We start from the raw sequence: 14,900 nt of genomic DNA on the forward strand, positions 1-14,900 counted from the left end.
AATTTTAAAGCAAAATATAAATTTTCAATTTTTTTATTTTTTATAATTAATGATAGTAATAAATTGTTTATCAGGAATTCAAATTATAATAAATAAACAAGTGATAAAATTTTAAAAAAATTTAATTATATTAACTTTGTCTTATATTTATGATCATAAATTTTTTTTTAAAACTTTACATGAGGACGGGAGGGAGTAATTATATTTAAAAATGAATGTAATATACTTCCTTCATTATAAATTATAAAACACTTTTAAATAAAATTTTATATACCAATAAACTTTATTAAATTCACTTAATAATTTTATTTTTTAAAATATAAATATAAATTTTTAAAAATATCCTTCATTTAATAACCTTAAATCTATACTTAATTAATATTAAATAGAGAGAAAAAATGTAATATTAAAATAAACTTATTTAATAAAATTTTAATATTTTTAAAATATCTTATATGTTGAGATAATAATTTTTTTTATAATGTCCTGTAATTTTAAACAAACTTAATGTTGATGTTCATACATCTATGATTGATTCATTTCTTCAACAAAATTAACGAAGCTGCAGGCACTAACTTAACTCTATTTTCATTGCGCCTTTCAGCAATTTGAAGCAACCATGCTTGCGGGGTCCCTCCCTCATTTTATCGATTTCTCGTGATCACTTCACTCTCACGGCGTGCAGCGATCCGAGACAGGGCTTTTTCATTCTTGTAATGTTCAAGGTGGTCGGAGTCAACGACCCCCTTCTTTTTATTATTATTATTAAATTAAAATATATTTTTAATTTTTAACTTTATGTAAAATTTTAATTTAATCCTTTAATTTTATAAAATGTTTTTTAATCCTTTAACCCTAAAATTATTAATTTTAAATGATTATTTTTTATATCAATTATTATTATTTTAAAAAAATTAAGCTTAATATGTCAACATTTAAAAATATTTTATCAATATTTAAAAATTTAATGTAAAAATTTATTGAAATAAAACTAATAGTATTGAAGTTAAGAGATTAAAAAGATACATTATAAAATTAATAAATTAAAATAAAATATTATGTAAAATTAAAGGATTAAATGTTTACTTTAGTATTATTATTATTATTTTGTTATTTTAGGTTGTTGGTCTTATTTTTAAAATCATTGCTGTTTTAGAGTTTAGTTTATTGTTTCAGGACCGCCCATGACCTCCAACTTTCAAAGCATCGATCATTGAATAAAACTTGTGAATTCTAAGCACCATCTTCTGCCGTGATTAACTCCATCGACACCAACCCTTTTCTTTTAATTTCTTTCTTTAAAAAGAGACAGAGAACCGTAATGAAATGGCACAGGCACCCTCTCAGGCCTGTAATCTGTATCGCTCTTTTTTTTTTTTTTAGTTTGGTCTCAACTCTCTGTATTAACGAGTCTTCTCTAACAGCTTACAGTTCGTCAGATACAACAGGACAACACATACGCACAAGCAAGCAGAACAGAGACCATGACAAGAAGCTATCTCTACTCTTTAAATCGAACCAAGCTGAAGTACATGCGACAACTGTGATACGGAATCAACAACAACGCCAAACAGAACCCATGATAATTTCATGCTGACAACATAACCGTGATTCCTCCTTATCCATGACAAGTCATTAACCATATGAACGACAACGTGAACTTATATGACCGACAATAAATATGTTTACAATTTATAAACTCCGGGTCTGTCGGGTTTCATCTTACTAGTTTGCCTTATTCATCTTTCATATATACAATGTAAGATTTATTTGTTCAGCCATGTGATGGTGTCCAGCATTACTTTAAAATGGATTTGGTTGTTGAGTAACGTTAGATCTACTGACGACTGATATAGTTCCCCAAAGATTCCAAGAACATAACTGTGATTTCATTTCGCACGACAAAAGCCAGGTCATTAATTTTGGCCACAAAACCCATCTCTAATGCAATAATACATAGTACCCAAGACAATTTTTAAACTGATATGGAGCTCTTGTTTGCATTTGAAGGGGCTTCCACTAAAAGGAAGAGAAGAGAAGCAATTGACGCCAAGGAGGCTCTGGGCGACGCTCTTGGTTTGAATTTTTTTGGGCCCATCTAACATCCGTTTCGGCCGAAAAAGACTCGTTGGTCTCCATTAACATCAAATCCTTTTCCAGACCTCTGCCATCTCTTCTTTTGGGGTATGGTAATGAAAAATACGCAAGGCGATAGAACACTTATTGGGACGGATCATAGTGTCAGAATATGAATCAAGTTACGTGGGTTAACTTAAATACTCAATTATAAGAGTCGGGTTAGGTTGTAAAAAAATTAAGCTAAATAAAAACAGATTTTTCTAATTCGAATCATATATCTCGTAAATCATATAGGTTAACTTTGAGAGGTTAGAATTGACCCATTTAACTCATATTATTTTTTAAAAAATTTAAAAAATTAAAAAGAAAAAATTTTGTGAATATAAACCATATTAAACATGATTTACTTACTTGGATTAATTTATATATTTTATACAAATATTATAAATTAATATTTTGGTATATTTAAAATGAATCATAAAAGAACATCAAATTGAAACTTATTATTTAAATATATTTTTTAAAAAAATAAATAAATAAACTGACGTATTAGCACATTTAACTTACTAACTATTAAGGGTTGGGATTTTTTCAACCCACATAAAAATAAATTAAACTCAACCCAACTTTCATTTCTCTCAACGTATATGAATGGGGTTGGCATATATTTAAAGGTCCAATGGCAATAAATGGGTATTCTGAGCGAAAGAAACCAGAATTGATTCGCAATTATGTTACTATAAAATTGTTAAAACCCGCGTCAGCGTCGCTTTGGCCGAGTGGTTAAGGCGTGTGCCTGCTAAGTACATGGGGTTTCCCCGCGAGAGTTCGAGTCTCTCAGGCGACGCTTCTCATTTTGTCATGACAACCAAATCTTTCACAGTAAAATTGTAAGAGTCAAGCGTGGATCAAGAACTTAGACTGAGCTTGACGTGTGAGTTAATAAACCTGAAAATTTTTAGAGCCACAGGCTTGAAAATGTTAAAAATTCTTGCCTAACTCGAATTTTTGTTTCTTGATTTTTATAAGCCTGAACTACATGCCATTCGTGGTTGATTACTTAATTTGATCGGGAAGAAATTGTCATTATATTAAATAATTTAAATTTATTATACTCTTGTTACTTTTACTAGTGTTGTGCTTGACTCAAGAAAAAAAATTGTAAAGAGAGAAAATTAAGAAAAGAGAAAAGTATATAAATGTAATTTTTTTCCCTATGCTCAGCTGAGCGAGAAAAAATTGGAGAAAGAAAAAATTCTTAATTTCATGTGAATAATAATAAATTTATTATTTGTAAAAGAATATTTAAAAATTCTTAATTTCATGTGAATAATAATAAATTATTATTTGTAAAAGAATATTTAAAAATTCTTAATTTCACGTGAATAATAATAAATTTATTATTTGTAAAATAATATTTATATATAATAATAATAATAATTTAACATATTTTTATTTTATATATTACTAATTGAATAAAAAAATAATAATTTAAAATTTAAAGTGCAGGAAAATTAGGACGAAAATAAAGGGAGGTGACAAGTAGCAAAGGAAAAAATGGGTAAATTTAAAAATTAATTTTTTCTCCAAAATCTTCACATATTTAAACATAAAAGTTGAATGTAAAATGTATGGATCCTGTACGTTATTTTCCTCCTCCCTTTATGTTTCTCTCCTTAACTAAGGAAAAGAATGTTTTTTTTTTTTTTTCACTTTTCCTCTCCTGCTAAGCACAACTTAAAGGTCTCTATTATTTCTTTAAAATTTACTTTGTTTCCGTTTCATGTGACAAGTATTGTTATGAATTGAGTCACAGTAAATCTGTTGTTTTTTTTTTAATGGAAAATCTTCTAATCTACTTAGGATTCCCCCCCCCCGAAAAAAAAAAAAAAAACTATAAACGTAGAGCATTGATATTTCATGGAGAGACCGATTGCGGATCCTCTCGACTGACTTTTTCTGAATTGAACCTTAATTGAAAAATACTAATATAACCAGTTGTTATTCAAGAGGAGTTGCAAATTTTTTTTATAAAAAAATAAACAAAGGTGTCTTTATCTCAATATTATTAAATTACATGTGTTTGGATTTCAATTGAAAAAATGATTATTAGAATGTGAGAATATTTGAATAATATTTTTTAAAATTAATTTTAATAAATTGAAGATGTTTGAATAATTAATTTCAGAATTAATTTTGAATGTATAAATTATAATAAAGGACATTCAATTTTACAATATAATATTGATAGAATTAATCTACGTAAAAAAATAAGTTAATGTATTAACTTGAAATAAATTTAATTACATGTATATTAAATATCCATTATGATATTCATGAAACATGATGGCACCATAGCATCTAATTATGCTCCAAGGATCTCAATGGCCACTGATGATTTTTATATTAAAAAGAAATACATAGTTTAAATTCTAAAAATAAAAAAAAAATTGAAAAGGCTGTATTCAACACAGCTCCCAAGATGAATTTCCTATACCCCCACGCTCCTCTCATCAAATCCTCTTTTTTATGGAAGAATAGCGAAAATCAGAGTCATCTTGCTCTACAAAACAAAGGGGGCACCGCTGCAGACAAAGGGGGGGACTTCAGAGAAGATACTCGGCGTGAGAGGTAGGATTTTTATCCGCCATTGATCAGAATCGACACACCAGTAGAGGAAAAATTAGCTTATCTAAAATGGAGTTTCAAAAAATGAGGGGGGTTTGGATAAATGTTTCCAAGACCGAAGTTATTCTAGAAAGTATCCAAGCAGGCCAACAATCATATGACTAACATGCCCCAAGACTCAACTGAATTGTGTGGAAGCTCAATTTATCATGGGTGCCAGGAAGGTCCAAAACTAAAACAGCAAAGGGATCAGGGATGCGCCGGATCTTTGGACATGGATAACGTCCAGCCAATTTCGTACATCACCCTGTCTGAGTATTCCGGTCAACCTGAATTGATAAAAATCAGTTTTCTTACTCTTAACTTCGCTCCCGTAATCTTTCCCGTTTTGGTGGTCTATTTAGTACGTTAGCATTACAACTCGTGCGGTTGAAAAATAAACTTCTAGTAACAATTGTTCCCATCCAAATAATCCCACACACTGCTTCCTAATTCAACCTCCCTGCCTATCGCAGGACCTTAAGAAACAGAGGGCGTACTCATTCAAGAAAAACACGAAATCCATTTCAACAGAAATGAGCAACTCATCCACATCTTACACTCTTTTCAGCCAACTCAGGATCACCATCATGGCGACCTCGAATAATCATTGCCTGAAAAATTACCTCCTAAGACCCATGTACTTTTGTTCTCAAGTTCATGGGTTCTATCCGGAACCTAGCATAGTTGGGTGGTACGGTTGAAAACAAAGAACTGGTTCATCCCATAACATTTAAAGCTGATGCAAGATACAATAAATGTTGGCAGTGGGTATGATTACATATCTCATTTAAACCTCATAGAGATCATTTAACCCATACAATAAAACGAGAAATAATGAGATCCGTTTCACCCAAAGGATCCGTATCATTTGAACGGAACATAAACCAAGTGTATTACAGTGCACAACATCCAGTGTTAGTCCTAACAAAATGCCTCAAATACTGGAAAAGATCATATGAATTTTAGAGTCCAAAACCAAAAACTGCCCGTATCCTTTGGAAAATGAGATCCCGCCATCCTCTCTCTGTGTTCTCCACCACAGTGGCATTCCCATAGCTGCATTTGCAAGCAATTAGATCAGTCAACTTTAGGGGTCACAAACACTGGACAAAATGTCCAGCAAAAATATAAATAAATAAATAAACACTCACCTATCTTCCTCGGGCACATCAGAATGTGTCACCTTGACGATCGTAACCCCTGGTTCGGGTTCCTCAAACACAAGTCTAACCTGCAAAATTCATTTCCAACGGGTACCCTAATCTGTCAGTCACTCATGCATAAGAAATCCAAACCATTCAGAATTCAGGAAAAACAGAACTTACCGTTGAGTGAATCCCATCAGGCCAGTTCCCAAACCTCCATTTCTGCACAATCAGTTTAGCTTCCTGTAATTCCACATTCGTTCCGGTCACCGACCCGTTAAAAATGAAAAACTCTCCACCAACATCCTTGCTTATCTTCGCATTGCTCTGCGTGAAACCTTTCCACCTATTCTCATCCATCAATATCTCATATAAATCCCTTGCTCTGCAACTAAACTTCTCCGTCAAGGTGATTGTTTTACGACCTTTCTTGCCATCACTCTTCACCTTTTTCTCCACCACAGCCTCTTGCTTGAGAGCAGCGGCGGAAGTTGAGGCAGCTGGATTCTGCTGAGTCACTTTTTTGGGTTCTAAGTCGTCTTTGACAGGCCCACCTTTCGCCATACTCTCGACCCAGACCCTAATTTTGTCCAAGATTAAAGGTTTACCCCGTGAAATCATGGCCTCCTTGAGCCTCTTGCCAATGGTTCCTTCGTCATTGACAGTGACCGTAAGCTCAGGATCCTCATCGGCATTCTCGTCAGAGATATAGGGAACTTGCACGGTCCCATCGACCTTGAGCAAAGATTTGCCGTCGGAATCCTTGGCTTCTCCTTCCCAGGACAAAGAGAGATTGAGTTCATAGCCGGGAATGATTTTTCCCTTTCGGATATTGACATAGGCTTCGCCATCGACCTTGTCGACGTTCTTAGTCTTGATGAACAAATTGCCCTCGCCATCAAGAACGGTGAGATCGGAGAGAAGCTTGGAGAAGAGGTTTCTGGACCATTCAAGACAGTTAGTTTCAGCCCAGTGCCAATTGTGAACGTTGGTGCCGTCGGCCCTGTCCTCAACGATCCAGCGCTTGTCGCCCTCGCCGTACCTTGCCATGATGAAACAAGAGAAAGAAGGAAACAAGCTCCGAGAGAAGGGCAAGGCAAGATAGGATCCGAGAGGGTTGGGAATGCGCGGCTTGTTGGGGGCAAAGCACGGTGGAAAGGAAGACAGAAAAAAGAGCGAGGTCAAAATCTGGACCCTTCCAGATGTGGAAGGATCCAGAACCCCAACCAAGGCTCTTCCCCAATAATTGTCCAGAACCCTCCAAGGCCCACTTAGCCTCCTAATGCTTTCAACATACTTAACAACTTGCCAATAATCAGTTAATCACGAATGTTAACAACGGCAAATATGTTGCCCCTTTTTTTTTTTTTTTATAAATTTTGATTTGACAACTTTAACCCATATAACTTAACTTTAATCTCAAATCCACATAATTTAATACTAAATGCTCCTAAAAAGTATATCATATCATATCTTACTTTTACTTAATTCTTCATCCTAAAAGGAAATGAAATATATAAAGTCATGTTCCTCCGCTCCACTGTGTAATAAAAGATTTTCATGCATGATCACTATCATATGTCATGTATCAATTATCCATGAATCATCAAATCAAATATAATAATAAAAGAAAATAATACAATTTTTAATTCCTTACATTTATATAAATTATCAATTTAATTTATTAAGTTTAATTTTTATTATTTTTATTCTTAATATTTTCATCAGTTATCGAGTTAGTTCTCAAATTTTAAAAAATAAATTGGCCTTCAAAATAAGCTGACATATAAATTAATTTGTTGATATGGAATGAACCAAAATTTCAATTCCTAATTGCTTATGTGTGTTGATTTTTCATTTCCTATTTTTTAAAGGAGCTTTTGCAAATGTAGCCCATGCTGTAGGACCAAATCAAGTAATTTGCTCAACATTTATTATATTTTATATTATGATTGATTTATTATATTTATTAATAATATATTGTTGTATATTAATGATAAAACCTTTGTAAATTTACAAATTGTCAATGATAACTCCATCATATATCAATAATAAACTCCTTATGTATTAATGTAAATTGATCATACTTTTAACTTTTCAAAAAAAAATTCTATATATTCTAGGCGCAAGATTTCTTTTAAGGAAAAATATAAATTTAAACCTTTGCACTTTATTTATGTTTTGTTATAGATTTTTATACTTTTATTTTTGGTGTTTTAGTTCTCTAAATGAATAAAGTGTAGGGATTTTAGAGAGATTTAGAATATTAAAAAATAAAAGTGTAGGGATCTGAAACACACAAAAATGTGTAGGGACTTATAACAAAATGAAAAAAAAATACAGGGACTCAAAATTATAATTTTTTTTTGCTAGTAGGCTAATTTATCTTCTTTTAAAAAAATTGTAATTTATACTATATAATTTTCAATTAAAGCAATTAAAAACGTTTCAGAGGGGGAGATTGATTTTGCACGATGCTATAATGAAGGACATGTGAAGGCGGCTTGCGCATGACTAATATAAGAAATGGAAAGAGTTGTGCGACGGTGATAGTGAACATGGAATGATGGAGGATCAACAATCAGGCGAGACGATGGGAAGAGACATCCGTGCGAATGCTCTTCGTCCTTCTTTTCTTCGCGCCCTTGCTAGCACCTAGCAGACCTTGATGGAAATTAGTGACGTAATGTTTAGTTTTGTAATTTTTAAAATACTAAATATGTTGCATTTTTTTATTGCCTAATCCAAGCCACATTTTTTTATTCCCACAATATTAATTTAATGATTGTCACATCATCATTCGGTTAGCCATGACAGTGAAATTTGAAAGGTGTTAATATTTTCCGTAACATCAAGGTCTTCTTAACTAAGCACATAAAATGTTGAGGACTAAAATGTTATAAATTAAACTTAAAGGATTAAATTAATATTTCATGCAAGCATAAGAAATTAAAAGTTATATTATCCAAAAAAATAAATTATCTATATCAAGCCATCGATTCATAATTCATTCAAGGCTAAAAAGAGAGAAAAGTGCCAAAAAAAAACAAGACTTCACCATATCTCATTTTGCTGAAAAGGACTTGCAATACTAAGTCCTTTGGTGGCATTAATTCTGAGATCTAAATGACTAGATTACCCTTTTAATTAAAAAAAAAATGAAAGTTGAGCAAGGTCCTTTCATATTAATATGTTACATAAGATCCTTCGTTGTCAATATATTACAAGGTCCTTCGCTGTCAATAATTTAGTGACAATATGTAAAACATTGTCCTTTAGTGTCAATGTACTAAACAAGGTCCTTCGATATCAATATATTAAGTATATGTGTAAATTTTTAGGATATTCAAAATGATTATTTGATTAATAGAAGAAAAATTGTATTTTCTCGAAGGGGGTTGTATATCATGAAAGAAGGATTGCATATGGCTGAAGATACCTTCATATGGTCCTAAAACATGACACTTAAGTGTAAATTTTCAAGATATTCAAAATGGTTGTATGAATAAATGGTAGAAAAATTGAATTTTCTTGAAGGGTGGTTTCATATCGTGAAAGAAAAGTCACATATGGTTGAAGATAACCTGCATATGGTCTTAAAATGGGGGAAAAATAACAAGTCATTAAAAATAGGGTAATGCGTCGTGGCTTTTGCACATGTGCTGTGGCTCGTTGCACGTATCAAACAACAATTCTGCTATCACTTGACAGCAACCTGAAGCAACTTCTAATGTGTCCTATTTCTCCATCTAACATCCAAATCAAGTGAACTAAGTATTTACAGAAAGATCTTTCATAAACTAGCTAATGGCATAAGTTTTACTTTCAAATGAAGTCACACAAAGAAGTTGGACGTCCAAATACATTTTCACAACTTTTCTCACTTTTTCACAATTCCGTGGTATCCAAAACCCCATACATGTGTTAAAAGTAGTTCCTAACACCTAAAACACACTCAAAGGACTTATGATTAACTGTCTAACACCACATGTATATATACCCATTAATATCAAATTTTCACTCTTCAACCCCTTTAATAACAAAAATCAAAAGAGGAAGTTTCAGCATTGGATTTTAAAATCAACATTGTCGCGCTCCAAAAATTAAGTGTGACCGGCACGGGATAAATGTACAAACACACATCCCTTAAGCCTCGGTCAATACAATTTTTTTTTTCATTTGAAGTAAGATTGAAAATTATAGTAACATTTTTCATATAAATAAATATTCCTAAACTTTTTGTAGAGATTTTGACAAAATTTTCCTCTGTAAATAAAACCTTCCGAATCTCTACAATAACCACTTACAGACAACTTAATAATATAACATTTTACTTCTCAACAACAGACAGTCGATATAAATTTACAAACCAGAATCACATCTATAGTTAATGTGGAGCACATAAACTTAGTCTCAAAATATAGCACCTAATTGAATATATACATCAAACGAAAATACGATCTCACAATAAATATTCACCCAGCTCAGTGACAAGCCTTTCAATAATCCACAGGAGATTCAATATCAGGTAATGAATTTGAGACCAAAAATATTTTTTAGTGAATAGCATCCCCAAAAATAAAATTTAAAAGAGTAAAAATAATAAACTCAAATGATTATTAAAATAATTGACAAAGTGATAACTCAATCTATTAAACTTCATGAGCCAATAAATTTTAATCATAACCATAAAATCAAGTAAACTGGAATTGCTTTATTCACTCATGCCTGAAGAAAACAAGTTATTCAAATATAAATCAAAGTAACATGCTTACTAATTGAATTCATTGAAATTTCAAATACACCAATTAATAATAAAAACTTTAGAATTTTTAGAACTTAACAGAACAGGTAACAAACGTGGACACACAGTCTACGAGGGTAAATAATCAAACGCGGCTTATGTCATGAAAACAAACGTGGACACACAATCCACGAGGGTAAGTAACCAAACGCAGCCGAAGCCACGAAACAAACGTGGACACCCAGTCCACGAGGGTAATACTAACCAAACGCGGCTCACAGCCACGAAATCAAACGTGAGTACAATGCTCATGAATAACCATCCCTTCGTTCCACGTGCGTTGGCCTTCGCACGGGGCTAGCACCTCCTATAAACATCCTGCTAGCTAGGTGTACCATGGCGCCCCAAGGGCTAACGGAACTGCCGTTAGCAACCAGTGTTCTGTATAAAGTCCCTTTTAAATTCATTTTCAAACATGCGAGAAAATCATTACTTTCAAGGTACAGTTCTCATTCTCAAAATCGAACTCGCATGAATCATTTCAAATCTCAAAGCTTGCCAGAATAATATTTCATATCTAATGTACAAGCTTGTATTAGTTGAGTAACTAAGAATTCCCAGAGTAAAATAAACAAAGATGCTTTCATCAATCTTGAAAAATATATTTCGTAAAGAAAATACATGCATATACCATAATTTAATTAACCTTCATTATCATTCTATAATTTCCAAAACCAAATAATTTAATCAACAAAGTACTTAGTAATCGTCATAGTTATTAAAAATGATTTATATAAAAATGTAATATTTTTTTAAATAGATTACTTTTACTGATAAAATAATGGGGGTGCTATTCACTTACCCGTTGAAGTTCCAAATTTCTCAAGATATTTTTTCTTTTAATTCTTGTCAGGTTCCTTTTCTTCCACACACCCTATAAGAATATAAATAAATGAAATTTTTTAACATAATTTCAAATCAACCATCATCATTTAAAATTACAAAACCAACATCATATTTAGAGTTAATCTAAGTGTTATCATTAATATCACTAATCCTCACCAATTTGTTTTAATCAAAATCATCCATTCATAACTCCATAGCTTCCATACTAACATACTTTTCCCACCAAACATTATCCTTCATACTTATAACCTTTCCCATTCTTGAGGTAAACATTTTTCTCATAGATTTTGCACTAATTACTTTAGGTGCATAAATTCTAATTATTTGAGTTATATGTCCAAGCTACTCTTTTCCCATTTTTCCTTAATAGTTTCTCTAGCCATATTTAATCCAATTTAGATTTATTTAATTTCAAAAATTATGACTCACACACTCACATATATATATACACATATTTTATCTAACTTTAGAATGGACTTCCAGCTCAAATTTGAGTCCTCTTCCTCGTATAACAGCAGCGACAGAGAGCATGCATAAATAGTATTATCATTTTTTTTTAACTCCAATCACCCACACACAATCACGGATAGCAACAGGGGAATCAGGTTTTGCCACTTTAATCATCGGTTTACATATATACATATCAAAAAGAACCTAAAGGTTAAGCTTCCTCACACATAACCACAACATAACACGTTAACCCTCTGTAGCGTCATGCGCACACACACAACAGAAGAATAAAAATCCGTAGCTACACACAGAGCAACGACAACAGCATAGAGAAGAACAATTTTTCTTTTAACTTCAATCATCTACTCGCACTCTCACTCACACAAGCTTATAAAGAAGGAAGGCTAAAGAATTCTCACCTCAATTTAGCTAGCTTGAACGGTGGCAGACCGATAAAGGAGGAGAAGAGATTCTTGAACGCTGAATAGGGGAGAGAAAAACAGCACTATCACCACGCACAGAAAAGGAAGGAAGACTAGTTTCAACAGCACCAATACGAGTTCACAGCAACAACCCATCAGCTGTGATGCTTTGTGACCTCTTATCCCAGAACCACACGGACAGCACAGCAGACAAAGAAGCAACAGAAATAGGGAATATGGAACGATGAAGAAGATGATGAAGTTCACAGATGAAATGGGGGGAAAACAAATTGCAAGTAGAACCTTCCAGCTCTGACGACTTCGACCCTCATCCCAGCTAGACGCGAATGACACAAGGAGAGCAGCGGAGGAAGGAAAGTAAAAAAAACAGAGATGGGAGGTATGATGATGAACATGAATATTTGAGAGCAACCATGACCCTCCTTAGACAACAGTAATGGCAAGGAATGAAGAAGGCAGAGATGAGTCGGTGATGACAGAGAAATGAGGAGCGTCAATCATCCAAATTCCAGATTCTTCTCGCTCCCTCTATACTCTAATGCACCGACACTCAAATAAGAAAGAGAAGAAAGAGAAAATTATATCTGATCAGGGGAGGTTATATTGGTAATTCTATAAAGAACAAAATTACAAAAAGGACCCCCTTTTTTTTATTCTTGAGTTATTACAAACATTCATAGTTATGATCAATCAACGTCCCTACACTTGTACTATATTTTAGCTTTATTAATATTTTAACATCTAACATACAACATTCCAAGGCTTAAAATACATCTAAAATTCATTAACAACAAATGATGCAAATATAATAAAATGCATCTAAATTGGCAATATATTATCTTTTACACAAAATAAATCTAGGTAAGAGGCTTTACAGTAGGAATCCCAGATTCCTAAGCCTCTGGAGCTTGTTCTCTTTCTGCATCAAAGCTAAAGCATATAAAATATTGAAAGAGAGGGGTGAGTCTAACTACTCAATAATCAAAGTACACATACTCTATGCAGTTGTATGTCAAATGAATTAAACATACAAGAATGAGTTAATTACTCAAAAACATTCAATTACATGTGATACAAGTTATAATTCTCACTTTCATATTTCTTAATTTAATTCACAAAGTACATTATCACAACACACACAAACATGGGATAATTACCCAAACACATAAATTCAATACATATTGCCACAACTCAATCAACCGTGTGACAATGTCATATTCACTATCATGACTTGCCACAAATTTAATAACCACGCAACACGTCAAATAAACACATATGCATGATCAATTCCTCCTTATACTCTCATTATTTTTTTGACTAAAATCCTACACTATAATATCAATTAGGGCTCCACCCGTGTGACTAGAATACCCAAGCTCACCAATTGTGAGATGTGACTTGGCCAAAGATTACAGTACTCACTCTTAGACCACATCTTCCCCCACTCTCAAATATCTAGGGTGTCATATACTCTGAGTTAATCTCCTCGATGAATAGGTGGAGTTAGCTAAATTATAATCCCTTGACAAACTATAGGACAGTCTCTCGACAAATAGTGAGGCAAGGCTATGCCTTTGTGCACTGGAAGGCAGCCATGGATGCCATACGTATTTTCTACTTCTCTCTTTAGGTGAATTCTCACTAGATGATCATGCAAAATACGATGTTCACCCATTTTATAGTTTTATTTACTCAGAATCAACACATTGAGTTTACGATATCATGTATCTAAGTGGGTATTAATATCGTTTTCACAAATATTCTTTAGTTCACTCAATCATCAATTTCTTTACTAACATATGATCATCACACTTCTTATACCAATATATATTCAAAGTTTAGAAATTACTTTGAATTTAACTCCACATTTCAAGTCAAAACAAGACTTATATGCTATCATTTAGTTTATGGCATGTTTCCACATTCACAATGCAATCATACATGAAACACACACATTTTTACATTAAAACTCAATTAACAATTAATTATTCAAGATAGGTTTCTTCTCGTTACCTCGAACATTTAAAAATTTAAAGGTTTACCCCACAATATATGGTTTCAAGCTTGCTTTTCAAGCCTAAAATGGTGCCTGGATGATTAATATACAATTAATCAAGTCCAAACTCAATTAACATTGCTACAAATATACTTTCAACTCTCATTTCTATTTCTAAAATACCTAATTCCCTTATTTCTCACATTTAGGCTTACAAATTAGATGCATTAACTCTCTTTAGCCTTACATAACTTCATTAAACTTTCATATTATCATTGATGGCTTCCAATCAACTTAAACACCCATGTTAATAGTTTGTTTTCATATTTGAATGATCACCCACTATCATTAATGCATAAAACTCCTTATTAATGGTTTCAACCACTAAAATAATTTACATTAACTTTATTTAGATTAATAAATTTGGATCTATAACCTAGATAGATCAAAATTAATCTTCCGTTATC

General features: G+C 32.5%; 1 protein-coding gene and 1 non-coding gene across 2 annotated transcripts; one reads left to right on the plus strand and one right to left on the minus strand.

The window, feature by feature from the left end:
* The first annotated feature begins 2,844 nt into the window (after window positions 1-2,844).
* TRNAS-GCU (transfer RNA serine (anticodon GCU)) lies at window positions 2,845-2,926 on the plus strand. Its single transcript has one exon. It is a non-coding gene; the product is annotated as a tRNA-Ser (tRNA).
* A 2,520-nt stretch (window positions 2,927-5,446) lies between these two features.
* On the minus strand, window positions 5,447-7,152 carry LOC129306454 (uncharacterized). Its single transcript, XM_054947068.1, has 3 exons — window positions 6,075-7,152; window positions 5,901-5,980; window positions 5,447-5,805 (listed from the first exon to the last, which is right to left on the minus strand). The coding sequence occupies exons 1-3, from the start codon at window positions 6,942-6,944 to the stop codon at window positions 5,712-5,714; spliced, it is 1,044 nt and encodes a 347-aa protein (XP_054803043.1). The 5' UTR covers window positions 6,945-7,152; the 3' UTR covers window positions 5,447-5,711.
* Between the last annotated feature and the right edge of the window lie 7,748 nt (window positions 7,153-14,900).

The sequence above is a fragment of the Prosopis cineraria genome, unplaced genomic scaffold (genome assembly GCF_029017545.1).
Source record: "Prosopis cineraria cultivar Desert tree isolate PC_DT_omini unplaced genomic scaffold, ASM2901754v1 PC3, whole genome shotgun sequence".
In the NCBI taxonomy this organism is placed as follows: Eukaryota; Viridiplantae; Streptophyta; class Magnoliopsida; order Fabales; family Fabaceae; genus Prosopis; species Prosopis cineraria.